The 20,947-nt window shown below is 35.9% G+C and overlaps 1 protein-coding gene across 1 annotated transcript in view; it reads left to right on the plus strand.

The window, feature by feature from the left end:
- PARD3B (par-3 family cell polarity regulator beta) overlaps positions 1-20,947 on the plus strand; it is a 1,311,536-nt gene that overhangs the window by 714,962 nt on the left and 575,627 nt on the right. The window contains exon 9 of the mRNA XM_044669413.1: positions 2,619-2,747. Within this exon, the coding sequence (XP_044525348.1) occupies positions 2,619-2,747 (129 nt within the window). The remainder of the gene's footprint in view (positions 1-2,618; positions 2,748-20,947) is intronic.

The following is a 20,947-nucleotide window of genomic DNA, read 5'->3' on the forward strand; positions in this document are numbered from 1 at the left end:
CCAGTGTTCTTCTGTCCCATTAATGTCGATTTAAAACCAACATAAAACTGGGGCCAAATTAGGGGTTTTGGTTTACTCTAGAGTACACTCAGTCATTTCACAGACTTTAAGACCATACTATCCAAATCCCTACCTCAAGAATCATCTGGATTCTCTCAAGTAAGAATAGGCTATTCCCTTATTCTGATCTATGTCTGAATTGATATCCTTAAGTAAGAACCAACATCACCTGGGCTAGATCCTAAATGGAATAGCACTGGAAATTGTGGGCAAAACTGCTGGATAGTGCCAGGCTTTTTCCTAGTCACCTGTGGTTTATCATTATGCCTTTAAAGAAAGAAAATTCCCTCTTACTGAAAATTGTCCAGCTGTGGTAAATTAAAGGTATTCTTGCAACATCCTCTGTAATAACAAGGCAGATGAGAGGATACTCAGCAAGCCTGATATAGGAGCCAGATTAGCTTCTCCATTAGCAAATGGTGGTCCACTGACTCTAAACCTCTAAACCCGAAAAAGCCTTAATAACATTTGTTTGATTAAATTTATTCATTCAGTTAAGCAAACATTTGTGAAGTCTCTTCCATATGCAGGGCATTGTGCTAGGTGCTGAGGGCACAAAGGTAAAAAATTATTCAATTCCTGCTTCAAGTAATTCACAGCCTACTAGAATATTAGTACAGAAGCAAAGTAACTATAATGCACAGAATCCTGATAAAAGTGAATAAAGGATGTCAAAAGAATGAGATATTGGAGAGGTAAGGATGTCCTCCAACTGAGAGCCGTGAGACTCTATGGAAACATAATCACCTGAGTAGGGTACTCACAAGCCAGCATATAGAGAGAATCCATTCTAGAGATAAGTGATCATTTATTTTTAATAATATAGTAGTTCATGGATGCTCATTGCCATAGGCATAATAAAATGCCAGACAGGCATTTGAAATCAGCTTCTTGTTTATATGGTTTGGTTTATTTTCTAGAATGACATATCTTATAACAATGAATTTTGGAACTCTTTCTAGCTTTCATTTTTTCTTTGTCTTCCCTGGCAATCAAGTACATCTCATTGATAGGCAGTGTTTTGCTGTTTTTCTCAAAAAAACATCTAGAAGTAAAGTGGAGATACATTTTGGAAAGTACTTCTTTGCCTAAATCTATTAACTTGTTTTTATGTTTCTGGTGTTTTTTTATTTTTTTAATTTTTTCCACAGTTACTTGATTTTCATTGTCTCTCTTCCCTCTTCCTTCCCCCTTTGCAGAGTTTACAATTTCACTGGGTTATACATATATTATCACTCAAATCCCATTTCCATATTATTCATTTTTGTAATCTTTTAAAACCCCAACTCACATACCCATATAAACAAGTAATAAATCACATGTTTTCTTCTTGATTTCTAGTCCCACAGTTCTTTCTCTAGATGTGTATAGCGTTCTTTCTCATAAATCACTCAGCATTGCCCTGGATCATTGCATTGCTTTTAGTAGCAGAGTCAATCACATTTGATCATCCCACAACATTTCAGTTACTGTATACAACAGTATACAGTACTGTTTTCCTAGTTCTGTTTTATTTGACTCTTTATCAGTTCATGGAGGTCTTTCCAGTTCTTATGAAGCAGTTCATGATTTCTTATAGCACAATAGTATTCTATCACCATTCTATACCACAATTTGTTCAGCCATTCCCCTATTGAGGAACAAACCCTCATTTCCCAATTTCTTGGCACCACAAAAAGCACAGCTATAAATATTTTTGCATAAACAGAGCCTTTCCCATTTTTAATTTCTTTTTCCTTTCACTGTCTTCCTCCTCAGCAGTGTTTTGTTTTTTTAATCATCCCCCACTTCCCCTCCTTCCCATTACCCTCCCTTTTCTTATTCTTATTCCCCTTCTACATCTCCATAGAGTAAGATTTAGTTCTATAGCCTGAGTATGGTTATTATTCCCCCTCTGAGCCAGTTAGGATGAGAGTAGAGTTTAAGAATTGTCCATCACCATCCTCATCATCCCCTCCACTATAATAATTTTAATGCCTCTTTATGTTATATAATTTACCCCATTCCATCACTTCCTTCCCTTTTCTCTAATTGCAATCCTCTTTTTCACCCCTTGATTTTTTTGCATATCATATCATCATAATCAACTTAACTTCCCTACCTACTATCTAAATATATTCCTTCTATTGGCTTTACTACAAAGAATAATGTTTAAGAATTACAAATGTATTCTTTCCATGTAGGAATACATACAGTTTGACGTTATTGAATCCCTTAAATTTTCTCTTTCTTATTTACTTTTTTAGGCTTCTCTTAGGCAGTGTTTTGCTGCTTTTCTCAAAAAAGCATCTAGAAGTAGAGTGGAGATACATTTTGGAAAAGGCTTCTTTGCCTAGGTCTATGAATTTATTAAAAAATTTTTAATAATTGTAGTTTAGTATAATTGATTTTCTTTGTAATTTTCTGTTTTATTTATGCATTTACACATTATTTTGGAAAGGGGTGCACAAGCTTCATCACACAAAAAGAGCCATGATATAGACAAAATGTTAAGTATTCCTGATCTAGGAGATAGCAAGTATTTAATAGCTGTTCTTTAACTGTATTCATTCCAACAGGTTAATGGCAGAGACATTACTGGTCGAACTCAGGAAGAACTTGTAGCCATGCTGAGGAGCACTAAACAAGGAGAGACCGCCTCTCTTGTCATTGCTCGTCAAGAAGAAAGCTTTCTGCCCCGTGAACTGGTAATATTCATACTCTACTCTACTGACACATGAAAAGATTTTAAAAGGCTTCAGCAAATTTCCATTGATTGAGAAATAAAGAAAAGATCATAAGATTTTCTATCATGACAATTTGGAATAGTCACTAGTAAAGGTCACTACTCACAAGACTTTGTCCCTAGTCTTATCAGAGGGATCAGAGGATTTTTTATTAAGAGGATCAGAGGCTTGAAAAATAACATAAAAGAGACCTACTCACCAAGTTTTCAAATGATGCAAAATAGATAATACATTGGATAACACCAAAAGATTTCACCAGACTAGAATAATGGATGAAAAGTAACCTAAATTTAACAGATCTAAAAATAAAATCCTACCGTATGGTTCAAATAATTAATTGCACCAGTGGAGGATGAAAGAGATTTGCTTTGAAAGTAGCTTATGGAAAAATCTGAAGTTTTTACCTGACCAGAAACTCATTTTGAGCCAATAGTATGAGAAGCAAGTATTACAAACTAAAGCAAACATAGCTTGCATGAACAAAAGTCCTATATTGATATAGATATATATCAAATGCCATAAAAAGTGATTTCTTTCAACTTAGTATTGGCAAGATAATGTGCAGTATTCTCTACCATGCTCTACATGGTGAACTTTATGGGGATCTTTGGTAAACTAGAGAATATCTAGATGAATAGTGGCACAAAAATGAGGTAGGCATCTCGAAATTGTCATATAATGAAACTGAGGGTGTCCAGTCCATAGAAAATAAGGATCTGCTCTGAGAGTTGATATTTAGTTTTTGGAGAATTGTCATGTGTAAAAGGAAAAAGACTTAATTTTTGCCTAGGATCATTGGGAAGAATTTGTAGGTAACCAGATCTGACTCAGTCTTAGAAAGCTTTCTAACTTAAGTCCTTTCAACAGTGGTATTCTACCCACAACTGAGACTGCATGGTCATTGGACAAATGTATTGTAGAAAGGGTAAGAGGGAGCAATAATCTTCCAACATGATGATCCTCTGATTGATGCATACACACATGTGTGTCCATAGTGATATATGTATATAAACATAGAAAACACACAAATATGTGTAATTTTACCTATAATTTAACTGAATTATGATGGAATTTTATTTCTTTCTCAGGAGTGACACCATAGGCATAGCTCTTCAAGGAATAAATAAAATTCATTATGCAGATATGAGATTTTGAGTAAAAATGAAATTAACAATTCCCTTTGTAGTTTCCCATAAAATATTGAGGATGTACAGTTACTATTCTTTTACAGTTTTACTGTAAAGTGAATAGATTTGATTCCTATCCACCCAGAAAAGCAGTAGCTATCCAACCATATTTTGTGATGAATTTTCTTTGTAACCGTAGAGTCAAGGACTTTGATTTTTGCAAATATTTGATAATGTGAACCCAGAACCCTTATTTATGGAAATAGAGATTGTTGTTATTGTTTCTAGCTAGAATATCTTTTCTAAGTGCTATCATAATAGCACTTCAAATAGAGGTCATGTTTGGCATGCGTCTGAGTGGAAAATACACTTTGTTGTGGCAGACCCTCACAGTTTTATTTGAAAGAGTGTAATAATGAATAGGGTGCTACGTGAGACATCTCTGTGCTTCCTTTAAAAAGAAGGGAAAAGGTATCGCTTTCGTCTCTTCTCCCTTATCATGATAGATGTGCACACTTGACTTTCCAATGAGAGTCTGGCAGGATGAAGGAAAGACAGCACTTCCTCCTTTTGTCTTGTCCTATCTCTTTTGAAGAAAACAAATTGTGTTTATTGTTTTCCTGCTCTGAAGTACTGCCCTCTCTGCCTTTTGTGAAGCTGTTTTGGTTTGGTTTTTGGTGGTAGTTGTAAGCTTTGCACTTAAGTGCCATAGTCTCATCTGCAATCCACATGTTGCATATTTTCTGACATTTCAATATCCTTCACTTCCTTGTTATTGCTAGCTTCTTGTAAAATCTTAACTTTTGTGACCAAGGGAGTGTGCTGTCAGCAGTCATACAGGAAGTTCCAGTGCAGGTCTGTGTCTCTGATGTGACCCTCCATCATGCCCCAGCCGTTAGCCTCCATTTCCTGGACATTTTCCTGACCCAGGACCTAACTGTAGTATGCTGAGTTAGTACATTTCCTGCTTTGATATTCCTTTCTTACTGACTCAACCAATCAGTTGAGGACCAAACAATATTTAACTAGCCCTGCTTCCATTAGAGGAAGATTGCTTGGCAAAAGACCTAAGATAAATTAAGATGTTAGCTGTTTCCAAATAACTCTTTTACCCAAAGTGACTTGCCTTGAGTCCAAAGATCCTTTCATCTTCATATACCCTGGCTGGCTGATTTGTGGTGGCTTGTGTTCAGAGACAGCATTTGGGGAATGGGGAATGGGAGAAGAATGTCAGTAATAGAATTGTAAGGTGGAACTGATGTGTCTGGTTTCTCTACTTGAAGGGAAAATCTCTCTACTACTTCATCAGTGGTCTGGTGTAGTCTGTTCTGTGAAGGATATTGCTTACTTCTTTCTTTCTTTGATACCTGTAATTTTTTTTCATTCCTTTCTCTTTCCTTCTTCTTTCTCTCTACCCCCCTTTTATAGTTTCTTGATTTCTTCCATACTCTTATTTTTATTTTTAAAAGCATTTTTCTCTTTAAATTTAGGAGATTAAATACATGAAAACTGTCAGATGTTTAGGAGGAAAAACAGATGATTTCTCCTATTATTAAGGTGTGTGTATGTACGCACACATTCATTCATGCATGCATTTATATGTGACTGTTGTGTCCTCTTGATGAATAGAGAGGCTCCTCTATCATTCCTTTGTTAACCCCTCTTTGCTAATGTTTCATTTTCTAACCTGCTGTCTCATTTAAAATTATCCTAAAAAATCATAGCAACCCCTGGTGGGTAAAACGAGCCATAAAAATTTCAAATGTATTTATAATTTCTCCCTGCCATGCTCGCCTGCTATTAAATTCTGGCCTCTGCAAGACGGATTAACTATATTTCAAGTGAGCAAGTTGCTCCCGCCTGGTGTGATAGAGATCCAAGAGGTGCCATATTTGTCATGCTAATTTGACCTTCACTTAGGAAGATTGCTTTTACTTTGAAAGAAAGATGCCCAGGTGGTGGCTTCCTTAACAAGGAGAGTGCTTTATGAATTCAGATTCAACTGCTTTGCTTTCTTGGGCCAGAAGACTGCCCTAACAAATCTTGGGTAGCTCTAGAGGCTTCATGTTTTTCCCAATCTGTTTGTAGTTAACAGAAAAGGCCTAGCAGACATTATGGATGCCAAAATCTTTTAAAGTCATAAATTGTGGGAGAATTAGGAATGGGAATTTAAATGAATCTTCTTTATCTAATACATTATTTTATTCCTCCTGGCTATTTAAATCCAACTAGTCATTGCTCTCTGATTCATAGTTAGCACTGGGATATCTAGATGGATATTTAGAATATTTTCTTCTTGGTGATCAGTAAGAGAAATTAAGAAAAAGTTTTGGATATATTGTCTCCAGCTAGGAGAAAGAATCAAGATTACACATTAAAACCACAAAATAATAAATTTTGTGAGTCAATGAACTGAAAACATGCTCATTGCCTCTTTTCTTATATAGTCTTTTAAGTATTTCTTAGGGGGGCAGCTGGGTGGCTCAGTGGATTGAGAGCCAGGCCTAGAGATGGGAGGTCCTAGGTACAAATCTGACCACTTCCTACTTGTGTGACCTTGGGCAAGTCACTTGACCCCCATTGCCTAGCCCTTACCACCCTTCTGCCTTGGAGCCAATACACAGTATTGACTCCAAAAATGGAAGGTAAGGGTTTAAGGGGAAAAAAAAAAGATTTTCTTAGATATGACAGACATTGTGACTAATTTTAGGCCTCAAGAAAGAGTTAAGTACATTCTGTTTATTAATGTTAAATACACTAATTTTATGTTAGGAACCATTTTTCTGCTATTTCTCTACAAAGCAAGCAAAAGACTTATATAAATAGAAGCTTTCATAAGTCACTCTGAACAAATCATTTAAGCTCCATGCATCTCAGGGAACTCCCCAAGTCACAGACAAGTTGCAGTCTGCATCAATGGAGGAAGTTTCCTAGATGAAGAAATCATGGATCCTTTGAGTATCTTGTACTCTTCCTTTCCTCTTCTTCTTCCATGTCTGTCACACTTTTTTTTTTTAAACCTTTACCTTCCATCTTAGAATCAATAATGTATACTGGTTCCGAGGTAGAAAAGTGGTAAGGGTTAGGCAATGGGGGTTAAATGACTTTCTGAGGATCACACAGCTAGGAAGTGTCGGAGGCCAGATGGCTATCAATCCATTGAACCACCAACCTTCCCCTGTCTGTTACACCTCTTGCAAAACTAGTATCTAACTCAAGACATTGTAGGCATAGTAGGCACTTGATAATTTAATTTCCATCTGATCCCTTGGGCCTCCCAGTTTTCATTAAACTAGCCATGCAGGAAGGGTCTCTAACTTTTGACACTTCACATCCTCTGACCTTGTCTATCTCTAGATAGATCTCATGAGAATAGGAGATTGATGGGAAGAAAGACATGGCTACTCTTACAACTGGATAAGTATTTCCAATTACAATCTTTCTAGTAGATAGAAGACCACCATACCTTACCATATCCCCATCCAATGTACCCTAAAGTCCTTCAGGTCTTACTATCTTCACTGTGACTGAACCCTTTAGACTCCAAGATACTACCACCTAACCTGCCAGTATTCCCTACAAACTCCTCAGCTTGGCTATCCTCACTACGACTTTCAGAGCTTTCTATCAGCCCTCTAATTGAGCTGTCTTGTATGTGTTGTCTTCCTCAATTAGAGTATGAGTTCTTTGAGAGCCATAACTCTCATTCTTTTAAAAATTTGCTTCCTTGCCTGCCTTTTTAGCAGTGACTGGTATATAATACATTTAGAGGAGTGTGAGTATGTCTGTGTGTGTGTGTGTGTGTGTGTGTGTGTGTGTGTGTGTGTGTGTAGAGAGAGAGAGAGACAGACAGAGACAGAGAGAGAAGGGGGGGGGGGGGAATGTGGAAGTGCTTTAAAAAGACCTGTGGACTTTAAAAGTGAAGAGGAAAAACAGAGATGCACTGATTGCTTTGTTGCTCTAAGGGCATTGCTCATGCCCAACATAACCTAGCTTGTTCCTACCTTCCCAGGCTTCTCACATATTCTCTATAATCTGGTGACCCTGGACTCCTTGCTATTCCTTGCATAAGATACTTCACTTCATGCATTTTCATTGCCTATTGTCCCTATCCCTTCTCAGCTCTGCCCCTAGCTTCTCTGACTTTCTTCATATTTTAGTCAAACTCCCACCTTTTCTTTCCTTCATACTAGTTCCTTCCTTCCTTCTTTCTGAAATAATCTCCAGTTTATCCTAGATGTGTGTTCTAGTTGTTTTCATGTTGTCTCCTCCATTATAATGTGAACTCTTCAGAACAGAGACTGGTTCTGCCTTTCTTTGAATCCCTGATCACCTAGCATCGTGCCTGGCACACCCTAAGCCTATAATCAATATTTGTTGATGGACTCTTTGGAAAATATTCTTTTCTACAGCTTTTCTTTTCTCTCTCAAACATTTCCCCTTTTCCCAAAGAAAGAGCTGAGGAGTCAATTAGCAACATAAAAGAGTTAGTCGGATTTTACATTGCATTTACTGGAAATACCTGTCAGTCAGTCTGTCTGTTGGCTTGTCTTATCTGTCTATATATGTATGCATTTTGGCAACATTCCATTTCTTAGCTTATCAAGAGCTTCTCTTTGTATGACATTAACTTGTGGTAACAATTCTGTGTGTAATATCTAATCTAGAATATATTATGTTTTAATATTAGCATCTGGCAGGCATTATATTTGTATCTAATACCTACTCCAAAACTTTTCACTCAAATCCATGAAAAATGAAGCTATAGCTGTGGCAGTGTGGTGTTGCAGAAAAAGCATTGAATTTAGAGTTCATAGATCTGAATAAGAATCCCTGATTGCTATTTAAATACAGTATGATACTGTATAAAAAATTTTACTTCTCTGGGCCTCAGAATTTTCTTTAGAAAAAGTAAATGATTGAACAAGCAGATCTTTAAAGTCTTTTCCAGCTCTGTGATTATAATACATGGATCCCCATGGAAAGATGTAGGTAGGTCTCTGATAACAATTACTCCTGACCACAGAAATTCAAGATGGTGGCAATATGTGTATACATCAACTTAAAACCTTATGGTAATCACTACAGAAACATTTAGACAAGCAGGTCAAATAGTGTTCATATACTAATAATAACAATAGCATATTTTAAAATTGTAACACATTTCCCACATTTAACTCTGTGAGTTCACTAGTATATGCTATTTTCCCCAGTTGCCTGATAGGAAACCTGAGGATGAGAGACCTTTATAAAGGTCCCTGGTCACATAGCTAATAAGTGTTATAGCCAGGTTTTGAGCCTCAGACTCTGAATCTAAGTTCCTCTCTTTCTCCTAAATTTCCTGACCTCTTATAAGACAATGTAAAATGGATATGATATGGCCCTATATTATTTGAATCTAAATACTTTCAGATTTGAAAATGTTGAAAACTTCCAAATCCTGCATCACGAACTTTGTAGACAAGAGATGATGCTATAAGCAATATGAGGTTTATTAGACAAGACAGAGGCACGTTGGGTAGAACAGTATAGCTGTTCCATTCCAATTGAATTTTGTCAGACTTTAGGACTAAATTTTAGAATGACTGTTTTGTTTTCCTATGTTCACTTCCACTTTGATGTGGAAAATATTCTGTGAAAATTTCATGCACAATTGAGTTGTGCCTCTTTTGGCCAGTTGCCCCCTTTTTTGGCAAGGGGCCAGTGCTGAGCACAATCGAGTTACCCAACTCAATTACACCCGATTTATTTAGGCAAACTCAATTGTACTTGACTTTTTCAGTCACAACTCAATTGTGCTTTGAAATTTCCACACTCAATTTGATTGTGCTCAAAATTTGCCATATGCAGCCCTGTAGCTTGTAGATTCACACACATGCCAAAGGGAGGCTCAATGGAAAGGCTCTAAAGATTTGGTTGGAGCTATTTTTCCTATTCTTCTCCTTTGCCTCCTCAATTACCTCTTGGATCTCTTTTCCCTTTCCCACTTCCATGGGATAAATATTTCTTGGATAATAATCCTTGAGTGAATGAATATAAGATTACTACCTTAAATAGTTATTCTTAAATGGACCATCTCTGCAGTATTCTTAGTCTCCAAGAAAATATTGACTAGGTTAAGAATTTCAAAGCACATAGGAAACATCTCCATCTTAGGTATCAGAAACACCTGGGTGCTAGTTCTTGTGCTTTTTCCTTTCTAAAGATGGAGAAAAACAAAGAAAAGATAGTATAAAAATAATTTATGAAATATTATATTCTTTTCTTTTCAGTTACCAAATGGAAACATTGAGAAATTTAACTTTTTAGGTCCTTGTCTTAATCATCAAAGACATTTATTTGAGTTTACTTATTTTTTCAAAACATCTATGAGATATTTGTTACATAGCTTCCATCCTAGCCTCCCTCCTCACTATGGACTGATTCACTACCATGCCATGATGAGGGTACCTTATTCCCTTATCCTTCTTCCTCCATTGGAATGGAAATCCTGTGAGAATAGGAAGTATATTTTTTTTTGCTTATGTTTGTGCTACTTGCCAGCCAGTAAACAGGATTTGTTATGTCTGATTCATTCAGTTTGAATTCTCTGTGCCTAGCATAGTGCCTAGGACTTGAAAAGTGTTCATAATTGCTTTTTGACTTGGCTTGGCTTCCTGTATAGACATTGCTCCAGTCATTAAGAAAAGCCTCTTCCCTCAAGGAGTTTATACTTTATTGAGGATGAATAATATGAACATAGAAAATTGAATTTTAAAGGAATGCCATGTAATTCCTAGGAAGAGGGCAATAGCAATTGGGGCAGTCAGGATCAGCTTCCAGTAGGAGATGGCATTTGAACAAAATCTGGGAATCTGTGAGAAGGAGGAGAGGAAAGAATATTTTCCAAGCATGGAGGAATAGTATGTAGTAAGGACCAACAATATTATTGATTAATGAAATGATTCTGTGCTCTAATCTGAGCCTTTGCCCTTCCTAGTTTTGTAACCTTGTGATCTTTTGGAAAGGTACAAAAATTCTTTTGAGTTTAAGTTTTAAAATTAAAATGCTCACATTTGCAATGCCTGCTTAGCAGGTCAAATGAAGCAATATCATCAAAGTGCTTTGTGCCCGGAAAACCACTGAAGAAGAGCCGCCTACTCATATCTGTGGGGTACTTTGTAATCATGAAGAGATCCATGACTGTTCTATTATTTTTTTAATAGTTAACTAATAGGAAATAGGTCCATGATACTGACTTGCTACTTCACTCTCTTGGAAATACTTATATTTAGAAGTATACAGTACTCTAGTCAACACAACTTATTGTTCATGTAATAGATACATGTTCTGTTATATCATTAGTGAGAGAGGTGGAAGGAGTTCTTGCTATCAGATTTAATGGTATAACTTCTAAGTACAGCTGTGTTAACTTTGCTCAGAAACCTGTTAGTATGCTAGTGACCCCAAGCTCTTAAAAGATCTCACACATAATTCAATGTTTCCCTAATTTTACCAAAACTCGCAATGATAACTCTCTGATGGACTTCCTGTAGTCCATAATCTGTCCTTTCTGACAATCTAATGAAGTTTATGGACATCTTCTGAGAATGCTTTTCAGTGCATAAAATAGGATTCATAGGATGATGAAAGCAACCAATTATGTTGAAACATACAAGTATTCCTTCCAAATCACATCTTTCTTCAACACAATTTCAACAAATTGCAAATCAGCATAGGGAATTAATAGAAATTTTGGTGGACTTTTGCAGAAGCCACAGATGACACATGAAGGTCAACAGATGACAAAAAAAGTTTAGAAATGAATAAAATATATGTATAGTATTGTATAACATCAATATATTTTATCTTTTAATACCATAAATATATACAATTTTTAAGTTATTATAAGTAAAAAGTTCAGGTTTGCAAAAAGAATGTTAAAGCCAGAAGGCAACACCCAAAGGATAGAAATGCAGAGACATCTTAAAAACGTTAGTAACTCATAAATGCATATAAGATATTATAAAAACCCCAATAAAAGGAAAAGAAAAAAATTCATATCTGTCTCTAGTACAAAGAGAGAGCCAAAAAATTTTGTGTGAATATTCCAGATCATAGAGTCACTGTACTTGTAATCTCTTTTATTGAAAAGATACTTGTACTTCTTAAAACTACTTTTTTTAAGTTCATGTACTCCCCAGAACATTGATACTAGATTAAGAGCTCCCTAGACCTTTTCTTGGCTCTTTCCAATTGTTTCAAGACCCTAGAATCTATGTTTGGTGGAATGAATACCTGCACCAAGAAAATCATGGACTCATCAAGTATTAATAATGTTATAAATGCTTCTGATGATCACATGACCAATTTTGTTGGCAATGTCTGGGGATTTTTAAGAAGTAGACACAACTGTGATATATCAGGGGTATAACCATTCTATTTTTTTAAGATAATACCTCAGATTCATTAGGTTATATTCAACCTTTTTGTCATAAGATGGTGAGCTTTGTTCACGGTCACTGCTGCCATTATTTGGGCTCCTAGAGTGTTAAGAAACAGAAGACTTTGTGAATTTATATGTTTAAGCAGATCATAAAAGTAGCATCATGACCAACCACAGACTATATCCTCCTTATTATCCAGTTAGCCAAATGTTACCAGTAATTCATGCCAGCTGTTGACATGGAGCAGCTGGATAAGGAGTTGGTTACAAAACTCAAGGGATGACCTTGATTTGCTTAATTACCTCTAGACTACAGGCTGGCCTGTGATCAGTGCATTTGTAAAGGTGCATTTGGTGTAAGATAAGGAAATGTGTTCATTTTCTAAAGGATGTTTAAAGATTAGGAAAAATAACTGGCTTAACTGATTGTGGCTGGCTTTTCCAGCTGTTATCAAAGTAAATACAGCACATGGGAAGCTGCCACTATGGCCCATTTCATTTTGAAAATCTACTTAGAGGCTTGATCATGTTTCATCTGCCTGTTTTGCAGGAAAAAAAATGTGTGATCTTTATCATTAAAAGAAATCAGCTTGAAGATCATTTCTTTTTTCCTTCAGGTTGATGAAATAAGGGTAGCCACTTAAATAGCAATCTGTTGCCACTTAACTCCTCCCATGCCGTGTCCCCATAGATTCTCTGGGCAATGGCTTTTAAATATGTTCTCGTTATTTTTAATGAGTGCATAGAGCATAGGATGCATAATGCAGAGTTAGATGAGTGCCCTTTCACTGAACTTGTCACAAATAATAAAATAGTGAATGGGTTAAGAGGTGTTTTTCTCTAAGATTTAGCAATTATTTAACACAAGACTCTAAAGTGCTACTCACATGGAATTCATTTTTAAATGCCTAGCCCTCAGTTATCAATTCTTGCTCTTGTCTTCATTTGTCTAGATCTCCTGTACAGTCTCAGATCTCTCTCCCCTATGTTAGTCTTGTAAGAGGATCTTAATACAGAAATGCAAAAAAGGAACTGAAATCATTTAATGTTGTGATGTTTTAATTTCCTTAAATTAAATCTGTGCATGATGTCAGTTTCTTCTATGATAGACATGTTCGATTATGGTTTCAGTGCCTTTTACTAAGTTAAATGAAGGACTTTTATCATTTAGTCATTCTTTAGTTAATTCTGTAGATTTCTTAGCAGTGTTGCAACTGGAAGAAGACTTTTTACTTGCTCAAAATGTGGCTCCAAGCTTCTTCCCCCACCCCTTCTTCAAAATGTAGATGTCATCATTATGAAATATTTAATCCTGAAAATTGTGTACAAAGTAGCTTTCATATATAAAAATCTTAATTGTCATACATCTTAAAATTAATGATATATTTTATATGAGAAAAGTATTTTGTCTTCAAGAATTACCAACCAACAAAGAAAAGGAAACTGAGTAAAAGTATTAGAAGAGGGGATGCAGATCAATTGTGGAATGGCAGAACAAGTATATGAAAATCATATATGATTGTGATAGAATACTGTTATAGAATAAGAAGTTATGAAAGGGATGGTTTTAGATAAGCCTCTGGGAAGCCTTGTATGGAATGATACATCTGAAGTGAGCAAAATCAGAACAATTTATACAATAACAGCAATTTTGTAAAGACAATTAACTTTAGAAGACTCCCAACACAATGACAAAAAATAATTCAAAAGGACTCATGATGTCATCCATCTCCAGGTAGAAACCTGATAGATTCAGAGGACAAATTGAAGCCTCTTTTGGGAGAAACAATATGTGAGTGGTGGAAAGAGTGATAGCTCTGGAGTCAAATGACCTGGGTTTAAATTCTCCCTTTTACTTAACACTCTTATGGTTTGAATCATCCATCATATGACCTCAGTTTCTCTATCTGTAAAATGAAGAGATTGAACTCGATAGTCTCCAAGATCACTTCCAACTCTATATCTATGATCCAATTAGATAATTTATTATTATCTTTGGTAAAATTTGTTTACAGCTGTAGCAATCCCCTATGCTTATTTAGTAACCTGGTCACAAAAAGGAAAGAAATTTAATCTCAACTGATCCATACTTGATGAAGCCATGATATCATCACCACTCCCTTTCCTAATTATTTACTAATCTCTTTAAAGATGCATTCTTTAATTTCTCCAGTATTAAAGTAAAATTCACTTTACTATAGTTTGAAGACCTTCTTCTCTTCCTTCCTTTTAAAAAATTTACTACATTTGCACTTCTCCAGTTCTGGGGAACCCTCCTAATTTTTTAGTCTTTTTGATATCACTTACAATGACTAAGCAATCATGCAATCCATTTCTTTCAACACCTATGAATGTAGTTCATTTGAAACATAGATGAGTTATGTTTTTCAAAGACTACTAGGTGCATACTTACTGTCTCTTTTCCTACCTTGGGTATCAACTCCCTGCTCGCCTTTTTGACTTTTGACATTTGTAACATGGGTTATTCTCCTTGGCATTAAAAACAGGACCAAAATAATATGTGAGCGATTCTGCCTTTTTTGGGTTAACTCTTATGCTGTTCCCTTATGCCCCAACACAATAGTCCCATTTCTTCTTTTATTCTCTGAATAAAATATAGCAAAAAAATAAAGCAAAACTTCTTTTTCTCTTTATTTCCTCATAGTTTCTTCTAAATGTTAGCACTTCTAACATTTTTTGTAGAATCTTGCCTTAATTATATTTATTCTCTGTTCTTTATACTTGCTTCCAGCCTCTCTACTTCTCTTTTAAAAATCTAAGTTCTCTATGCATCTACACTGGTTATAAGGCAACTCCTGTTTTTCTTCCTCTCTGGAATTCTTTTCCTTTGTATCTTCAGAATTTAATTCTTGGGAGTTTCCTATCCTTCCTTAGCCAAATTACTCTATAGTTTTTTTATTCCACTGAATCTTATTCTTATACTGAGTCTCTTAAGGCCTTTTTTAAAAAATCTAGGATACTTGGGGCAGCTGGGTAGCTCAGTGGATTGAGAGCCAGGCCTAGAGACAGGAGGTCCTAGGTTCAAATCCGGCCTCAGACACTTCACAGCTGTGTGACCCTGGGCAAGTCACTTGACCCCCATTGCCTACCCTTACCACTCTTCCACCTATAAAAAAAAAAAAATCTAGGATACTTATCAGATTATACCCACTTCTTTGCCTTCTCTTGTACCAAAGACTTCAGAGAGAAATCATCATTTCTCCTCATTTTCTTTTCATTGCTACCCCAGTATCTTGTTTCCCCTTGTTAGAAAGAAACAGATCTAATATAGAATCTGCCTTTGTTGCATTTTCCACCATTTTGTTGTTTTTTAATTTTGTTCTCTTTTGCTTTTCTGTCAAAATCATTTCTGAATATACTCCTTTCCCCTCTTCAGTGAGCCTCCCATCATCACAAAGATTAACCACAACCACAACAACAAACAATACAGCAAAACTAGCAGACACATTGATTGCATATATAATATTCCATGCCCACAGTGTCTGACTTTTTCTCATCTTTTTAGTCACCAACGTTAGCCGTTATAAGTATTTGGTCTTCAGTTTCATTTTCTTGTTTTTTATATTTACATTGTTACAGTCAGCATGTATATTGTTTCCTGTTTCTATTTATTTCCATTCTATGTCAGTTCATATAAGTCTTCCCATATTTTCTGAATTCTTCATATTCATCATCTCTTATAGTGCTATAATATTCTGTTTTTTTCATGTATCACAATTTGTTTATTCATTCCCTTATCCTTGGACTCCTATTTTGTTACCAGTTGTTGCCTACCACAAAAGTGCTGCTACAAATATTTCACTGTACATGGCACCTTCCTCCACCTATTAAGGAATGAAAAGATAAGTCAAAAAGTTAACTGCTACACACTTGCCACAGATCTTTCGAGAAGATGTCTGGAAAATTGAAGTCTTCCATTATTAGCATATCAGGTCTTTTGGACAGACTTGTGGTCTATTTTCCAAATTCTATCATTCTTTTCTTCCTGCCCACCTGGACTGTAATATACTTGGATGACAAAATTGCTTGTTTCCCCCTTCATTGTTCTCTACTTTAGTGCTCTCTACCATGCTTGCCCCTACAAGTTTCCTGGATTTCATCCTATTGATATACCTTTTTAATATAGAGTTTTTTCTTACTTTGTACTAGATATGCTACTTGGAGCTAGAGATACAGGTGCAAACAATGAAACAAAATCCCTGCTCTCAATGAGCCTGTATTTTTTTGGAAGATACTAAATAATAGCTATCTCTTAAGTATATACAAATAAATACAAACAAAATAAATATCAGTAGATAGAAGGCAAGAGCAACTCATAATTGAGAAATGTTTAATGTGGAAGGTAGTATGAATTTAGTCATGTAGAAAGAGATGCGAGTTGCTCCATATAGACTCGATGAATCTAACTTGCTTCCCATTCTAGTACAATATGACCCAAATGAAAATAAAACTGGGAAATGTTTAACAATATAAGAAAAAATGCCATACAAAGATAATGTTAATTCATGATTTTCTTTTTTTTTTTTAATCCTTACTTTCCATCTTAAAATCAATACTGTATATTGGTTCTAAGGCAGAAGAGTGGTACAAGCTAGGCAATGGGGATTAAGTGACTTGCCCAGAGTCACACAGCTAGGGAGTGTCTTGAGGGCAGATTTGAACCCAGGACCTCCCATCTTTGGGCCTGGCTCTCAATCCACTGAGCCACCCAGCTGTCCCCTAATTCATGATTTTCTAAGTAAAAATGCAACCTCCAAGGGGGTATGATTTTATTTGAGATTGACACACCTGATGTAGAAGATAATATTGTGACTTGTGTTTTGAAAGAAGAGAGGAGGAAGTGAAAATGAGAAGAAATGGAGGGCAGCCAGTAGAAATGTATGGATATAGAGATAGAAGACTATGTGAAGAGCAGAAAAAAGGCTAGAATGTCAGAGTCATAGTTTGGAAAAAGTAATCATGTACTTAAAAAAACACACAACAATCTTACCTTCTGTCTTAGAATCAGTTCTAAGTGTGAGTTCTAAGGCAGAAGAGCATTAAGGGTTAGGGAATTGGGATCAAGTGACTTGCCCAGAGTCACATAGGTTTGAAGTATCAGAATTCAGCTTTGAATCTAGGACCTCTCCCTCTCCAACCCTGGTATGCTATCCATTAACCCAATAGCAGCCCCTTTAGAAAGTACTTATTACGTACCTGGGGTCACAAATCCAAAAAATGAGTCAAACCTTTCTTGCGTAGAATAATAATCTGGAGAGATAGGTTGGATCCAGGTTGTAAGAGAGTTCAAAAAGAGTTTTAAAATAGAATTCTTCACAAAAGATCACTCCTCAATAAAGCTTCTAGGCATCTAGAGTCTGTAGCCTTCTGTAAAAACAATTAATCACATCAACATCTTCAAAATAGATGTGTTAGACCCTTGGCATGTGCTTGCAGTATAATTATTAACTTGATAATTTTATGTGCAGTGTAGGCACAAAAGGAAGTCAAACACAAACAAGCTTATCAAGATAGTGGATCTATAGAACAGTGACTTTTATTTCCCATAAAATAATGAGCGAACATTATTACAACATGGCACTGGAGTGAGTCTTGCCTTCTTTTGCTCTATTGAGTGTGATGGAACAAACTGTGTATTTTGTCCTGGTTGCTAACTTAATAACAAAAAATTAATATTTGCATGCCCCCCTCCAATCCTCCCAAGCAAAGATATCTAAGGTCTAAGCTAGAGGGAAAGTGATGGCAAAAACCATAAACAACCAAGGAGCTTACTTTCACACTGAGAGCCTTTCTGTCAGATAGCCATTCAGATTTTGCTCTTTAACCTGTAGGGTTTCTCACAGAAAAGAATAGGAACAGCATGTAAATGTCTTACTTCCTTCACAGGCCTTTGAAAATAGAATGCTCCCCAGCCCAATGCCTCTTGCTTTCAGCTTTCAATAGCACTCAAGGGAGTTGGCATCTCTTATCAGAAGTGAGCAGCCAGGCAAGGGGCAGCCATCACATTGAGAGGCCATGATAGTGTACTGGTCAAGGGCACTAGGCAGGTAGGGAAAGGCCTCTTGCTGGGTTAAACAAATACTATTTCCTTCCTGGTTTCAGCAGGAGCTAATTTTTTTTAAAGCTTCTCTTTTGGCACAAGAACAATAGGGATGCATAAGGCCACTCTTCCAGTGAGGGAGATGTGCATTAGATTATCATAAATCCACGGATTAAAAAGTGCAGTGGTCAATGAGAACAGGCGTTTTTAGATGAAATAAAAGGTTTAATTGAAAGTACTGTCCCCGGGGAGGCGGAAGATTGAGCACTGTATTGAGTAGACATTAATTACCATAGGCCAGACAGTGAAAGAAATTAAAAGGAAGATCATGCCATCTTTTTGAAACTATCCAAATCTGACTTTCTTGTAGTGGTTGAGAGTTTTGTCCTGTGTGGGGGAAAAAACAGAAAATGAGTTTTCACATACACGGTAGTCTTAGAAAGCTATGAAGACGTCTAGCTGGGTGGGAAATTTGCTATGGTATTTGCAGCTAGTACAAAGTCCTCTTTCTTAGGAAGCTATAGATATGTCACTAGATATACTATTGAAAGGAGTATCATATAGTCATTAAAATCCTAATTTTTTACTATATAATAGATTGCCCAAGCCCCAGACTGGCTAGGTTCAGTGAGGTTCGTTACCTAGTTGGTTGACTGAAGGGTAATGAAATTTTGGCTTCATCAGCTCTCAAAGACCATCTGCTAAGACATGGAGGAATCATGACAATAGGCAGAGGGCCCAACATGATCATGTCACAAATCCCTGATTTATTGTGTCCTTGAGGAATAAAATTGTACTTAAATGAGATGATATATGGAAAACCCTTTTCAGACGCTAAAGCAATAAACAAATGCCAGTTATCATCATTATTGTTACTAATATTATTATTTCTGCCAAAATATTTTTCTTTAAATGGAATATCATAGATTTTCCTACTCAAATAATGAGTCAACTTGTTTGTTAGCTGTGTTGTTTGTGTAGTCTTCTTCAAATAAGAGAAACAAGCAACCCTTATTTTGGAATCAGTATATAAGGACCTCATTAAAAAAACAAAACCAATGTGTTTTATATTATTAAGATATCATTCATATCTCTTTAGCTAGTGTCTCACTTTGTAACCAGAATAATTGAACAAACTGTCCCCAGGGACAAAAGTTGAAATAAAAGACTGCCTTGATAAGAACATACTTGTTCAAATACCTGACTTATTCAGATGTTGTGCACTCATCTTTTAGTTGTGTCTGACACTTTGAACCCTGTTTGGGGTTAATAGTTTGCCATTTTCTTCTTCAGCTCATTTTATAGATGAGGAAACTGAGACAAACAAGGTTAAGTGACTTTTCAAAGGTCACACAGCTAGAAAATATCCAAGATTGGATTTGAATTGAATCTTCCTGACTCCAGATCCAGTTCTCTATCTATTCTGCTGCTTCCTTCCACTACCTAGCTCTCCCCAACTTCTTCATTCATGTCAAATAAATTACTTAAAAGCTGGCATAGACATTCATGAATATGATTTCTAAAATACTAGAAAAAAGCTGATAAGACTTAGGTGAGACTGAATGTTCTTTGTAAAATGTTTTAGACAATAAATGTTTAAGACCAACAGCAACAAATATTCAGTTAAGCACTTAACTCTATTTAGAACATAGTGCTAGGTCCCTAGTGAGACATAAAGCTGAGATCAAACACAGTCTCTGCCCTCAAGTAGCTTGTAGTCATTAGAAATAAAAATGATTCAAACCAGTTTCTATTTTGATGTCAAGTAAACCAGATTTGCTTGATGGACTCTTTTGGCCAGTTTTTGTCGGAGTTCTATAAGATGCGTTCTCCATTTAAAACTTGGAGAATTACTATGTCAAGGTTACTTAAAACAAAGTAGCTGCCAAATACTACCAGCTGTCATAATAAAGTAGGCACAGATGATAGCATGACTCCACCTTATATCAAAATTTCACAATGGAGGGGAGCTGAAGCCTGCCAAAACAAATGTAATATCTTAGAAACATTTGCAAACTATTTCCCTCCACAGTTCAATCATTCATAACTTGGGCATCACAGAGCAAACATGTTATGATTTGAAAAAATTAGATTACCATATCAAATTACACAGTTCATAGGCATAGTAGAAATAAAAAGAGAACACTAGCCCTTTATTGCTTTCAGACTTCTGGAAAGTATGGCTTAATATGTAAATGCTTTTTGATGAGGATATTTCTGATGAATTATGTTATCTCTAAGTATATACATTAAAAGATGTTCTATATAGTGTAAGAACTTAAATAATATCCTTAAAGATATTTTATATTAGTAAAGGTTTAATTAATGTTTCATTTACTGAAAGATTAAACTTTAATCTCTGTGGGAGAGCATATGCATGACCTGCCCCCAGTGAAAGGGCTTGAATAGGTTGTGGTCTGTGCTGATGGAGGGAAATTACAAATTGATGAGATCATAGTTCCATTGAAGGGTAAATTTAAGTTATATGTTAAATAAGATACAGGGGGCCAACCAGGTGGCTCAGTGAATTGAGAGCCATGCCTAGAGA

The sequence above is a fragment of the Gracilinanus agilis genome, chromosome 3, assembly GCF_016433145.1.
Source record: "Gracilinanus agilis isolate LMUSP501 chromosome 3, AgileGrace, whole genome shotgun sequence".
In the NCBI taxonomy this organism is placed as follows: Eukaryota; Metazoa; Chordata; class Mammalia; order Didelphimorphia; family Didelphidae; genus Gracilinanus; species Gracilinanus agilis.